This window comes from Chaetura pelagica, unplaced genomic scaffold (genome assembly GCF_000747805.2).
Source record: "Chaetura pelagica isolate M959 unplaced genomic scaffold, ChaPel_1.0 scaffold387, whole genome shotgun sequence".
In the NCBI taxonomy this organism is placed as follows: Eukaryota; Metazoa; Chordata; class Aves; order Apodiformes; family Apodidae; genus Chaetura; species Chaetura pelagica.
Genome location: NW_009954101.1, coordinates 1,851,020 through 1,865,503, shown reverse-complemented (window position 1 = coordinate 1,865,503; position 14,484 = coordinate 1,851,020). Strand labels below are relative to the sequence as shown.

At 38.4% G+C, this 14,484-nt stretch overlaps 1 protein-coding gene across 1 annotated transcript in view; it reads right to left on the bottom strand.

The window, feature by feature from the left end:
• Positions 1-913: 913 nt before the first annotated feature.
• The window catches only part of HSD17B4 (hydroxysteroid (17-beta) dehydrogenase 4), a 58,924-nt gene continuing 45,353 nt past the window's right edge, over positions 914-14,484 (bottom strand). The window contains exons 22-24 of the mRNA XM_010002354.1: positions 13,274-13,412; positions 4,112-4,239; positions 914-1,269 (exon numbers count right to left, since the gene is read on the bottom strand). Of these exons, the coding sequence (XP_010000656.1) occupies positions 1,180-1,269; positions 4,112-4,239; positions 13,274-13,412 (357 nt within the window). The 3' untranslated portion in view covers positions 914-1,179. The remainder of the gene's footprint in view (positions 1,270-4,111; positions 4,240-13,273; positions 13,413-14,484) is intronic.

Sequence of the window (14,484 nt, the reverse complement as noted above, 5' to 3'; positions counted from 1 at the left end):
TCTTTGTGGTAGTGAACATCACACTTACCTTGTTTCCCATCTATTCATGATGTAATTTATGTAAGGTACTTGTTAGCATACTTCTGATTCCTATTTTTCTGCTGCAATCAAAGCACAGCTGATAGTACTGCTGTGAAGAAACAAATTTGTGATGTAAATCCCAGTTTTGGGACAAACAAAAAAAGTTGTTATTCTGACCAAGAATACAAGCCTTAGACGGCCTGAATTCTTCAAAAGGATTCAACATAGAAACAAAGCCAAGTAAGAAAATAAAGAAACTGATCATAGAAAATGTTGTCACTTGGGTGAAATAAAATTTTCAGGTGGTCAGCTGACAAAAAGTGATTACGAGCATACCTTCTTCAGGAAAGCATATGGTTATAACTGCTATTTCAGTTCTGGCCATAGGTGCAAAAATGAGGAATTCACTCATATCTTTCCCAGCTGCCATGATACTTGTCCTCATTGGAATGAATCTACACGAAGAAATTTGGCTACAGTGATAGTCTGGTGCAATGTAATACCTCTCAGATGAAAAAGTTTCCCCTAAAGAATTAATGCTTACCCTTTTCCATGTAGTTTTCATGGAAATGTAAACTTACACTAAAATGACTGTCTAAATAAGGTGGGCAGATCTTAGTAAGTTCAAGAGTTTTTTCCTACACAGAAAAAATACCTATAATGACAAATGTAAATAAACTGAACTAACTCCCATCTTCCAGTTGTTTTAATGAGATCATGAGAACTTAAGAAAAAAAATAGTTAACTTAAATAATAAACCAACTAGATTCACAGAAATTAAGACAGTTGAAGACAATATAAATGAAGACTAACACACACACAGAAAAAGGTATCAAAGAGGTGTAATAGTTTAATTTAATTCAGAATTAATATAGAAATATATGCATCTTTGTAAGAAGTACATATATTTTATTTAGATAAAGATGTTCAATGAGAAAAGTATATTTCTCTACCATTGCTGGGAAACAAAAAAGGTACAATACGAACAGTTCCATTAATTTTGTAACTTTCTGTCTACAGCAATTTAAACAGCTTAGCAGTTTATTAGCAATATAATGAATCAGTACATTGCTGTTAAGTAGGCGGCAAATGGTTCTGAACTAATTGAAGCTTCTATCTTCTAAAGTTCTTCACTGCTGCAGTAGATGATCAAGCAGTTCACAGTTTGGCATAATCTTTCAGGATCATTTCCAATTTCTGGCTTAGCATGATGTTCCCCTTCACTTTTAGCTTACCAGAAAAGAATGCCTACAAAAAGCAGAGGAGGAGAAAAAAAAACAACCAATGTATTAAACTCTTCACCCACAACTCAAAGAGTTGCTAGAACCAAATCAGAAACCAAAGGTAAGTGTGGTTGTTCAGTGCTCAGGAGAAAGCCTTTAGTGTGCAATGCCCATTGGTTATTGGTATTAACAGAAAACCATCAAGGTTCAATTTTAATAGTATCCAGAATCACAGTTTTCTATCTAGAGTACAGACAAAGCCAAGTCTACCACTCAGGGGAAAAAAAGTAATACAACGCAATTACAGTGCTCTCCATTCCTTTTCTGCATATGGCACAGAGAACTTGTCCAGATATAAGACAAAATTCTTCACAGAAGCTGATGGCACAACTTCACCAGGGCACAAAAATAGTTCCCAGCCTTTCCCTCCCTATGCTATAGATATCCATGGACCCTTACATAAAATGAGAAAATGGAATGAAAAGGCCATTCAATGAACATTTAAGGCCTAATTAAAAGGTGAATTACTCACTCAATTTCATAAGAAATCCAAACAGGCACTTGCACAACATAGAAACACCTATTCCAAAGAAATGCACTGGCTATGTAGCATATTACAAGAAACAGGAACTAAACACTACTTGTACTTTGACTACCTGAAGGGGGCCTACAGGAAAGCTGGGGAGGGGCTTTTCTCCAGACAGGGTAGTGACAGAACAAGAAGTTACGGTTTTAAATGGAAAGAGGGGAGATTTAGGTTAGACATCAAGAAGAAATTCTTCACCATGAGGTTTTAGGGTGCTGGAACAGGTTTCCCAGGGACATTGTGAAAGCCCCCTCCCTGGAGGTGTTTAAGGCCAGGTTGGATGAGGCCTTGTGCAGAGTGGGAGGTGACCCTGTTCATAACAGGGAGGTTGGAACCTGATGATCATTAACGTCCCTTCCAACCTCAACCATTCTATGGCTCTATGATTTGCAGAATAATAAATCAACCAGCATTTACACTAAAACAGTAAAACAGATTTTTATTGTCCCTGCTTCAAAGAGCTGTATACCTCATTTCATTCTAGTTCAGTAGTTGTTGTTTTTTTTAACTAGTTTTACTTCACTGTGTCTTTGCCATTTGGAAGCTCTTTGAAAGTTCTGAAACAATGTGCTTTTGCATAGTTCCATTAGCTTGAAATACATTCAAATAAAGAATATACAGAGACAGCAGATAAAAAGTGGGAACAGATGCTTTGAGTTTTTTTAGATTAAAAACTTCACAGTAACTCAAAGGAAATACTAATGCCTAAGAATAGACAATGTTCCTGAACTGCTATCACTGTTCTTTAGCATTCTGAAGACTACTCATCAACATCTCATTTATGCTTTATGCCTGCTATATATGGAGGGTCACAAAGGATTTCACTTGTGTGATATACAGGATTTTCAAATATTTACCATCAACTTTAGTCTCAAATTTTACAATCAAAGTCTCAGACAGCTTCTGCTTGGGATCAAAGGAAAGGAATTGTCTGATATATGATGAGCTTAACTGAAGTTTTCACTTCAAGGTTTAATCTGTAAACCAATATATTAAACTTGTAACAGATTTATTTAAATTACATGAGGCATTTTTGTTAGTAAAAGTAGTAGTTTTAAGCAGCTGATTAATCCAAGAAACTAAAAGTGCAGACCCAGATTATATAACTTTCTTTCCCTTAAAAAGCTACCTCGTTTGGGTGAATTTTAACCAGTTTCAATGGATCAACATGCATGCATAGTCTGAGATTGCTCTTTGCTGCAGTAGTAGCAGTAAATTAGAATACTGCAAACACGGACTTCCTGCAACACAACCAATCAAAACAGCCTGAATGATCAAACTAACAAACCCTAAACTTGCAAATCATATATTATGAAGTGTCAGGAAACAAGCAAACAAACAACTAGCTTTGTATATGTCCTGGTTTGAGCCAGGACTAAGCCAGTTTTTCTTTTGCTGATTTCTTTTCAGCGAGCTTTCTTCAACTAGCAACTGCGTGTTCTGCTAGGTTGATAAGGCACCGGAATGTTTTCATAATTGCTGGGCCCTCAAGGTCACGCCTTTGCTCTACCGGCTCAGACACTGCGGGGAGATCTGTGGTCCCCCGTAGGAGGCTGAGTTAGACAGACAGCAAAAGGGGCCAGAGGTATTCCATCCCATATGTCTACGTAGGCTTGGGGGGAAGGTTGGAGATGACAGAAAACAACTCCCTTCCTTCCTTCTCTCTCTCTCTCTTCTGTCCACGGTCAGCGTCCGGGGAGAATTCCACCCATCCATCATCATCGACCTATCGACCTTGAGCTCTCCTGACCCTCATAACTCTCCGCCTTACTCCAGCAGAAGCTCCGGGATCCCTCGGAACTGTCCCATCTCTGAGGGGAGTACTGTGGGAGTTGCTGGGGGTGGCGGGAGGCGAGAGGCTTTTGCTCACATCTCTGTATAATCATATATATTCTCTCCTGTCGCCCATTAGTATCCTAATTGAAGCTGTGTAGTTCAGTTTTCAATCCAGCCAAGTCTCTCTCGTTTTCTCTCTCTCTTTCACCTGGGTGGGAAGGGGAGGGGATCGAGAGCGTTGTTGTCAAACCTGAGTCGAACAGTGACAGTACTGTCAGTCTTTATGTCATTTGAGGTATCTTTGTCTCAAGATGACAAAGTCTAAATACCTCACCGTGTCTTTTGACTAATTCAGTAGAAGGTAACAATGTATTTATACTACCTGACTCTGGTTTGCATTGTCAAAACATCCAGTGTTGCAGATTTCGGAATGGACCAGAGCTTGATTTAAGGCAAATAGTATGTCCCAATGCAAGTGAGTATGTCTGTGACACACAGGTTTTACCTTTTGTGGATTGATCTTTTGTTGTACCACATCCATGAAATCCTCGTCTGAGAGAGTGAAGGTGGTATCAGCAGAACTTCTTGCAGGTCCTTGATACACTGCTCCAGAGCCATTCTTTAAGTCAATTGCTGAGAAGAAGCAGCAAAGATAGTTTATTTAAGAATAAAGATCATTTTTTCAGTCTCAAGAACACTACTCTCTGAATCTGCTATTATGAAGCATCCAGTCTAAACATGAAATCTTGAGCTAACAGTCACATACATAACAAAAGGGGTTTAATTCTTCTTCTTTAAGGAAATAAAATAACTAGGATTAGAACAGAAAAAAATTATATATTCCTGTACTAAGGGGAAGAAGTTTACAGCTAGGACTGCCATTTGAAAATTCCAGCATAGGTGGCAAACCCCATTTTTAATCAACACTTAAGATTCACAAGATACTAATTAGTGCAATTACTGCAAAAATGTTGAAGTTAGTATAAAGCCCTAACATTTTCAAACTGCATCCTATATTCACAGAAAGCAACATGCTGCATTTTCCCTCTTTCACCCCACAGGCAATAAAGACTGTTTTGCTACATGCCAAGAATGCTTAAAGCCTTGCCAATTATCTGTCTTTCTCTTCTGGAAAGCCAAATATTCCTCAAAGCATCTGGCACTTCAGAGTACTCTTTTCCCACATCAAATTACCTGCCAAAATAATATATTACAAGGCTAACACTACTGTGTCTTTTGTTTAGAAGAATATTAGAAGGCTATTTTGACAGGATGCACTCCACCAAATTGTTTTCAGATTTTCTCAAGCTCCCAGTCTTTCCCTTTACACCTTTTCCTCATGGTCACCTACTATGTTTTAAGCACGTAACAAATTCATTATTCAAGTGGATGTTGCTCTTCGGAAACAAATACCTTTGTCTTCAGGGCTGCTTAGCCAATACTAAAACCGTCAGCTAGTTTCTCTTAGTTGACTGATTTTAAGAGAGTGGCCTAACTATGAAAACTTATTTCTGCATAAATCATCTCATGTATTTTATTTCCAAATAGTTTTTCTGAATAAGATGAACTATACAGAAAGGGAACAGCTTTTGTCTGTTTAAGTTAAGTCTTTCATTTTTTGAGATCTGCTCTGAGTAATATCTATCCAGTTACAACAAAACTAGAAGGAGAATTAAGTGAACAAAGATGCTCAGTGAGAAGTGATATACTGGATTATCATCATCTACTTAATTTTCAGGTAAACACTAATTTCAAGAACAAGTTGAATGGACATCACTAACATGATGCAGTAAGAGCTAAAGAAAGGGAGAAGAAAAAAAACAAAAGAACACTAGATGAACAATCTATACTTTCTGTGTTTGTGGGCAGGAGCTGTGTAACACTTTTGTTACTCAAATCCGCTAATACGTAACCTAACATTGCAAGCAAGCCATTGTTTCTGTAGGTTATGCAGGCATAGCTTGTATTATTTAAAAAAAAAATAAAAAATCTATTGAATCATGCATGAAATGCGAGTTTCACAGTGGATAACAGCTCCTCAGATTAAGCTACCTAAGCTTAGCTGTCTCTACTCTACTCAAATGGTAGCAATGTTACAAACCATACCAATGTAGCTGAATAACACTGGTCAGGTACCCTCACATACAACACACAAAAGACACATTGCCTTCTAGGATGCTTACAATTCTTAATTATTTATTTTTTATTCCTCTGGACCTTAAAAACCAAAAGAGCGCGAGTCACTTCTTCTGCTTCTCTTTGCATGTGTTAATGTTTTTCACTGTCCCTACACTCCCCTGGCTCCTGGAGAGCTCTGTGAAAATAAATACTGTCTTTTTCACAAAACATGAAGGATCTGATCCTGTTACTTGAGCGACCCTTTTTTTTTTAAGCTTTATCATAAGTGTCACAAAGTAGTTATGGTATCTCTGATGCTGTTAAAAAACAAAACAAACAAAACAAAGCCCCCAAAATTCCACAGGAACTAGAAGGAAGAAATTAAATCCTTAAACTTGATACATAAGTCTTAGTGGGTGAATTCTGATGAATCACACAGGATGAAGTGAGATCCAAAATACACTGTATGTTGGTATTTTAAAGAGAGGAAAGATTTCCCCTCCTTATAGAGAATGAAAACCTACCCCAAAAAATGTGCTCATTCATTTTTTTTGGCAGGGGGAAAAAAAAAAAAGGATCGGAAACATACTTGATAATTTTCTCCTGATGTAAACCTAGCCTAGAGTATTCAGACTACTGAGGCTAAGCTACTGCACTGGCACACAGACAAATGGATATGAACTAGCAATGAAAGAAACGAGCCAAATATCAGAACAGATTATAACCATCACAGTAGAAAAAAATTCTTTCCAAAACTACCAGAGTGTGCCTCCTTGTAAAGTACAACTTTACGAGCTAAAGCTATGTAGCACAGCTGTCCACTGCAGCAGGAAACTGGATTGATGCAAGTCTCCTATTTATGTCTTCCACACATACCTCCTGGCTGCACATCTCTACGGTTATAGCTGCTGTCTCACCACTGTAGCTGGAATGCTGCAACTGCAGCAGCCAGCGTGATGGCTTGGTCTGGCATAGTCACCTCAGTGCCCAGGTGGCTGGTGACCTCAGCAGCTGCAGGCAACTACCCTGCACACTGCTAGTGAGCCTCCACTGCTAGCAGTAACAGAGGAGTAGCCTAAGGGTGTCTCTGGTATTCTTTGTTCCCAAGAACATCTATCCCTTCATGGCTGCTACAGATACAGTTCTTCTAGCTATTCACAGGGCTGACCACCCCCATACAAAAACAGAAGTTTGCAACATGGGTGTGGTAGCCCTTCATACTGTGTATGACAACACAATTAAACTTAAAGCTGACATCCTTTTTACATCAACTGGCATCTTAAATATGTAAAATTTCGGTATTACACATCTGGCAGAAAAGCAGAATCAAGATGTTTCAGTGGATGGAACAGTAGTTATCCTTCAAATTTTTGTTTTTACTTGTTTTAAGTGTCACCCACTCCTCATTGCCTTAAGTTATCTTGCGTCATAAATTATTGAGCAGTTTCACCATAATTTGTCAGATGTTCACAATCAACTGCACAGAACAATTTCTCCCCAGTTCTCCTAACAAAGTTCTATTCTTTTGAGAACTGGAAAGAATCAGAAGTATCCTTTGCCTTAAGCAGTGCCTTCAGGAGTATGATGAAAAGCAACAGATGGGTAAGCTCTTCTGAGTACTGTTCTAGAGACACATTAAGTATCAGCAAAAACACCTCAATGGCAATGTCTTTTCTCTATGGAAAAAATAAGTTGAAATGAAGTAGCTTAACTCTAAAAAAATATTAATATTTTATAATCATTGGAAACAAAGGAAATTGGTGTACAGTAGCAAATATATAGGACAGATCAAAGCATGCTTTAAGTAGTGAAGCCTACAGAAGAAGTCAATTATCTGTGCCTACAGGGCTATGAGCTTACTGGTAGTGAGACTGCTCCTATGACTGGAGTATTGGAATGGAAGGATACAGGCTGCATATGAAGGACAGGCAGGGGAGACAAGGACAGGGTGTTGCCTTCAACATCAATGATCTGCTAAAGTGTATAGTGCTCTGCCTGGAGATGGATGATGACCCAACCCTGAGTTTAAGGGTCAGGATTAAAGGGAGGGCAAGGACCGGGAACATTATAGTGTTGGTCCACAACAGGCCACCAGAGCAGGAAGACAGAACACGTAAGGCCTTTTAAAGACAGATAGGAGCAGCCTCACATTCACAAGCCCTAGTATTCATGAGGGACTTCAATCTCTCCAGTGCCTGCTGGAGGGACAGCACAGCACAGCATAAGCAATCCAGGAGGTTAGAATGTGTTGATGTAACATCTTCTACAAGTGAGAGAGGAGCTAACAAGGAAAGGTGCTATGCTGGACCTTGGTCTCATCAACAAGGAAGGTCTGGTGGTGAAAGTGAAGCTCAAGGGAATCCTTGGTTGCACCATGAAATGGTGGAGTTCAAGATCCCAGGGGCAGCAAGGAGGGAGAAGAGTAAGCTCATTACCCTGGACTTCATGAAGATGAAAGACGGCAGATTTAGATTAGGAAGAAATTTAGATTTTAGATTAGGAAGAAATTCTTGACTGTGAGGGGAGTGAGACATTGAAACAGGTTGCCCAGAGAAATTGTGGATGCCCCATCCTTGGAAGTGTTCATGGCCAGGTTGGACGGGGCTCTGAGGAACCTGATCTAGTGGAAGGTGTCCCTGTATTCTGGTTGGAGCCAGGAAGAAGCAACTTTTCCTTTTTTTTTCTTTCAGTAAGCTTTCTTTTAACTAGTAGCAAATATGTTCCAGCTTGGAATGATAACAAATGCTGGAATGTTTATGCTATTGCTGGGACTCCAAGATCACACCTTTACTCTGCTGGCTCAGGCACTATAGGGAGATCTATGAACCCCCATAGGAGGCTGAGTTAGACAGACAGCAAAACTGGCCAGAGATATTCCATTCCATGTATCTACGTAAGCTCAGAGGAAGGTCAGAGATCACAAAAGACAACTTCCTTCCTGATTCTTCTTCCCTTCTCTTCTATCCATGACTGGTGTCCAGGGGGGACTCTGTCCATCCATCACCACCAACCCCCAGGCTCGAGCTTTCTTGACCCTCATCACTCTGTGCTTTCTCCAGCAGCAGTCTAAGACTTTTCGGGACTGTTGCCAGCTAAGGAGATGCTGTGGGAGCTGCTGGGGCTCAGGGGAAGCAAGAGGGGTTTTGCACATCCCTGAACACATTTATATATAATTCTATGTATTTTCCTTTATCATTAGTGTTTAATTAAAGCTGTGTGATTTAGTTTTCAATCCAGCCAAGTCTCTCTGCTAATTCTCTCCCTCCTTCCCTACCTGGGCAGGAGGGGATTGCAAGCATTGTTGAAGCTGAGTCAAATGGTGACACCTCCCCATGGTAGGGAGGTTGGAAATACATGACCTTTAAGGTCCCTTCCAACCCAAACCATTCTATGTTTCTGTGACTCTAATTATGTTATAAAATGAGAAAAGATAGCTCCAGTACCACTAAGATTTTTCTTTAAGTTTTGATACTGCCAAAATCTATAGTGCTTTATCATCTTAAGGGGATTTTCAGCACTCTCTTAAATTAGAACAGCTTGCTTCTATAAAGAAATACCACTAATTAAGACCAGTTTTCAGTGGCTACCACTCAATATTGTTTAGACAGTAGATAAGCTGTCTAAAATTTTACATCCCAAGTATAAGATCAATGGTTCTATACTTCACCATGGCTTCACACTGTCCACAGAGAACTACATAAAAGTAATATTCATCGCTAATTAAACAGACTAGTCTTACGAATACTAGTGCTACCATCAAAAAGTCTCTGTAACAACAAAAGCTAAATCAAATTCACAAACACCACTTCTTTTAAAGTAATAAAAATCTTTGCTTACTGCAGATAATAGAAATCAAATGGTTATGGATGCCATTAAAACTAAACCCTAAAAATAAATACACACTTTTAAAAAAACTTTTGCCTCCTGAAAGTTTGGGAAACACCAGAACGACTGGGTACATGACAACAAATTTCACAGTGGTCCTTAATACTGCTGCTTTCTCTCATTTCCTTCCCTCCCAGTCTCTTCCCAGATCTTAAGAGACTCTAGGACATTAGCAGAAGATGCTGAAACTACAAACACTGAGTAAGACAGCAATGAGCTGCAGAGTCCAGATAGCTTCTAGTGCTGTCAGTTACAGCAGTTTTCACAACAGTACAAAGTTGTGCAAAAGTGACAAGTCAAAAAATTAAGACAAGCCAGCACAACTACCTAACAAATTTAATAAGGGGAAGAGGCGTAGCAGGTAGCCCAAGAGAACCACTGATACTATATGTAAAGGTCTTAGAGGCCCTTAGAAAGAAACATCTGAAATAAAGATAGAAAATGAAACAACTGCAACAACTTGAGTTTTAAAACAAAACTAAAAAACTACCTTAAAATTATCTACCTCCTATTTTGACACATATGCTTGAAGGAACTGACCACAGAATACAAAAATTTGCTGTAGTTTTTTCAAGATTTTGGAAATGTTTCATTTAAGCTCTAAATAGTAGTCAGCAACAGGAAACATTTAAATTACTAGATTATCTCTTCCACCCTCTATCCCAGAAGGGAGCTTAAAGTTCCAAATTCATAAAAAAACTACAGATATTGTTCATTGTAACCAAAGCAGAGGGGTGTCAAGTTTTAACTCAGGATCAGCAATTAAACCAGCAACCACAATGCTCCCGAACCCCTCCCCCTCCCACCCAGGTAGGGAAAAAGTGAGAGAATGAGGAGAGAGACTTTCCAGATTGGAAATGGAACTAGACAGCTTTAATTAAATAATAATGATAAAAGAGAACACGTAAAACTATATACAAGTATGTGCGGGAATGTGCAAACCCCTATTGCCTTCCCCCCATCCCCAGCAGCTCCCACAGCATCTCCTGAGCTGTGAGCAGTCCTGAAATGTCCTGGAGCTGTCAGAGAGAGAGGCAGAGCAGACAGGAGCTGAGGGCAGAGTGATGAGGGTCAGGAATGCATGGGCCTGGTGATCAGTGGGGATGGACAGATGGAGTCCTCCCCAGATGCCAGCCATGGACAGGAGAAAAGGGAAGAAGCAGCAGGAAGGAAGTTAACTTCCATGATCTCTGACTTTATTCCAAGAGCTACTTAGATATTATGGGATGAAATACTCTCTTTGGCCAGGTTTGCCATCTCTCTAGTGTGCTCCTCCCTTTGGGAGGGCTGCAGATAAGACTCTTCTGCTTCTTTAGTATCCAAAGCAGAGCAAAGTGTCCTTGATGTCTCAGCAATAACATAAATGTTCCAGAGTTATCAGTCCACTAGCTGGAAAACTTTTGTGTTTAAAAAAGTTCACTGAAGGAAAATAAAATCAGTCAAAAGAAAATGTACTTCATCCTGGCTCAAAGCAGGAAAAGGGGTTAGGACAAATTAAAGTTATATGTATTTAATCCCTTTTAACAAGGGAAATAAGCACTGGAAGAAGGCATTACTTCCCTCACACTGCTTCAGTAGGAAACAAAAGAGAGGACGAGCTTTGTTTGGAAAACAGAAAGTGCTGACTCTTTGTTTACTCAAAGCAGGAGTACTCTCTCTCTCCGGATACAAAGGCAAAAACATCTTCCTGTTTCCCCTCTAATTTAGGCTCAGGCCTAAACCTCTAAGTGTGCCTGTTTGGCATTCAGCAGTTTGTATCTGAAGGTCTTCCTGAGAAAGAAAATTTTATTCATGTTTAGAACACTCCTCATCAGATTTTTCTTCTATTGATTTGTCCCTCCACTCTCTGAACAGAAGTAATACTGAGTTTGGGTGACAGACAAAGCAGTTCCAAAATTAAAGACATTGACAAAACACCTTGAAGATAGTTTTCTGGTAGTTACTGTGAACATGACCATCACTTACATTATATTTAGTTACACAAGAAAGAGTAGAGATGAGTGATATACTGTATCAACTGATACTCTAGCAAACACACGTATCCACTTCAAGTGTTCTGAAGTTTAATCTCTGTGCTTCTAATATATCTTCTAAAATCTTAAGCAAGAACACAGGAAAGACTTCATTAAGTCTTCTGTCCAGTTCTAAGCACATCCATCATTTAAACTACTGAGTGGAAAAGTGGAAAACTGCAGACGGTTAGACATGACAAATGAGTTTAGAGTAATGAGTTTTAAGACAGATCTTCCAAGTTGAATTATGTGGTATTTACCCTCTCTCATTTCAATGTGTAGGTACTCAGCCTGCATAATCTACACAGGTATATTCAATATATTAACTGTTATCCAAGTGGAAATCACCCCTTATTCCACAAAAATTTCTTAAAAGGCAATATGGGTAGAAGCAAACTATCTTGATCAATACACATTATATTTCTCCAGATACTTAACAGCAGTCTTGCTATTCAGAATCTCTGCTGATCAACATTAAAAAAGGGAAAGTGAATCATAGGTTTCTAAACCACTCTGTAAGAGGAAGAGCAGTTTCTTAATCCCAGTAATCATTTATTGAAAACAGACATTGCAAAGACTTAATAATTTTAAAAAGTCACCGTCTATGGGACAAAGCACATTACCTACATGCCAGTCTATCCCTTCAGCCTATTGAAGGGCAGCCCACCTTAACTGTGTTTACCCCAAAATGTTCTGACTGGATCCAACCATTGATGTCAATCAAAATGAAGCAATCTAAGCAACATACTTGACCCCAATACTTGCATTTCTCCCCAGAAAAGTAAAGGCCTGGAAGTTACAACCTGACTATGGTCTGTCACTTTGGAAAAACTTTACATTCTGCTAATAGGCCATTTAGAACAACTCAGCCAAAAAAAATTAAGGATTCCAAAGACAATCTAATATATGCAATTACTGAAATTATACTGCATTTTGCAAAAATACATGTCCTTAGAAACTCAGAACAAAAAAATTTAGGAAGAGAAGTCTTCTGAGGAAGTGGTTTTGTCTCAGACCATTTCACATACCTGTATAATCCACTTTACCAGAAAACTCTTTCCCCCTGACCCATTGCCAATACAAACTTTAGCTTCTCTTCGTAAACCCAGTCCCATACCTAAAGTGTGGGTAAGCAACATTATCCCTCCATTAAACCTTGACCTCAGAAAATTTCAATAGAAACAAATTGGACTACTTCTGCACTGAAGTGACAAGAACAGTGCAGTAAAAGTAAATACTTCTTTGTTTCGCATTAGTAGGTGTGTACATCACCAGCAGACTAATTACGGTAACACAGTGCTCCTAGTAAGTTAATCTAGCCTGCTTTTCTAAGTGCAGGGATGATCCATTCTGGAAAATGTAAACAGAAATCTTCTGCTGATGTAGAGGATGGTTTGTCTATGCCTACATCTAAATTAGCAGGTTACAGAAGTATATTCTTAGAAAGGTTAGTAACTGTCATTATGGAACTTTATCTGTCCTCCTTGTCTCTTGTGCGTTCAATATGCAGTCAGATTTTTTAAGTTATAGTGAAGACTCATCTACTACCTCATGCTTATTTTCAATGTATAAATTGTATTAGAATGAGTATAATTAACCTAATGTAATTTTAAAAAAATGTACCAGGGTGTTATATAAAAGCTACAACTTACTCCACTGCATTGCTGTTTTTCCATCTTTAGTGATGTCCCATTGGAACACAGCATTTACTTTCTTTACCAATTCATTTCCCAACTCTTTTATGCGACGACCAATTTCTTCAAACACCAGGTCACTCTGAAGTGATGCAGTCTTAAAAAAAGAGAGTATGAATAATTTAAAATTGAAACTCCATTTTAAAAGTACTAAAGATGTCTATTAGTTCAAGCACTGTGTCTAGGAAGGTCTCTATTGCAGAACTATTAAATGCAATTGCAATTTCTTCCACTACAAATAATAACCTCTAGCAACTGTGAGCATTAAAAAGTACATTCAAGCAGAAAATGTTTCATGGACTCTTCCTTGAGAATTATTTCAAATATTGGTTTTGCAGCTTTTGTCATTTATCATTGAAAGTTAAGATATGTTTTAAAATCAGGGGTCTAAGAGCTTCTAAATTGCCCTTTATTCCCTTTGGAGGATAACTACTGCCACTTTTTCTATGATGAATGGCATGTTAGCTTTTAGAACATGTTTTTATGAATTACTTTAATTTGACTGGAAGATGTTAAAAACATACTCCACTACGAACACAGAAGTCCAGTGTAGACACAATGTGTTTATCATTTAAGAGTGGGATTAGCTATACTCACATTTTCAATTTTTCAAGCCTTACATGGTCTTTCTGTAACAAATATTTGAACTGAATAAAATGCTACACATTATGAAATTGCTACAGTGACACTTTTTATCTAACTGGAATTGGAGCAAAGAAGCTCTCAGCTCAGCTGTAACTACTTGTATATCAGAATGCAATACTCCTCATACTGCTATCTTGTCACCTCTTTGGTTAAGCCTAATATTTTCCAATATACAACCATATCCAATGCCATCTAAATTTCCCAATCTTCACTCAGTTAAGCTCTTTTCCCTTGGTGGATGTCTGTTCTTTCAGCAAACTTTTGCCAAAGCACATTAAATTCTGAGAGTAAGCTTAAAGAAAGTAAGCTTATGTTAAAAAAAAAAAATCTATATCAGAAATAAGTTCTAATGCTTATGTGTTTGAACTTCAAATGCACATTTGGCAACAGCTCAGGGTGTCAGAGGACTAAACACAACCAGCAAAAAGAAACACGTTTCACAAATATATCATAAGCTTTACATGAACATCACTATCTTAATAAACTTCAACACGTTACAGTATCACCAGAAACTAATTCCTGCT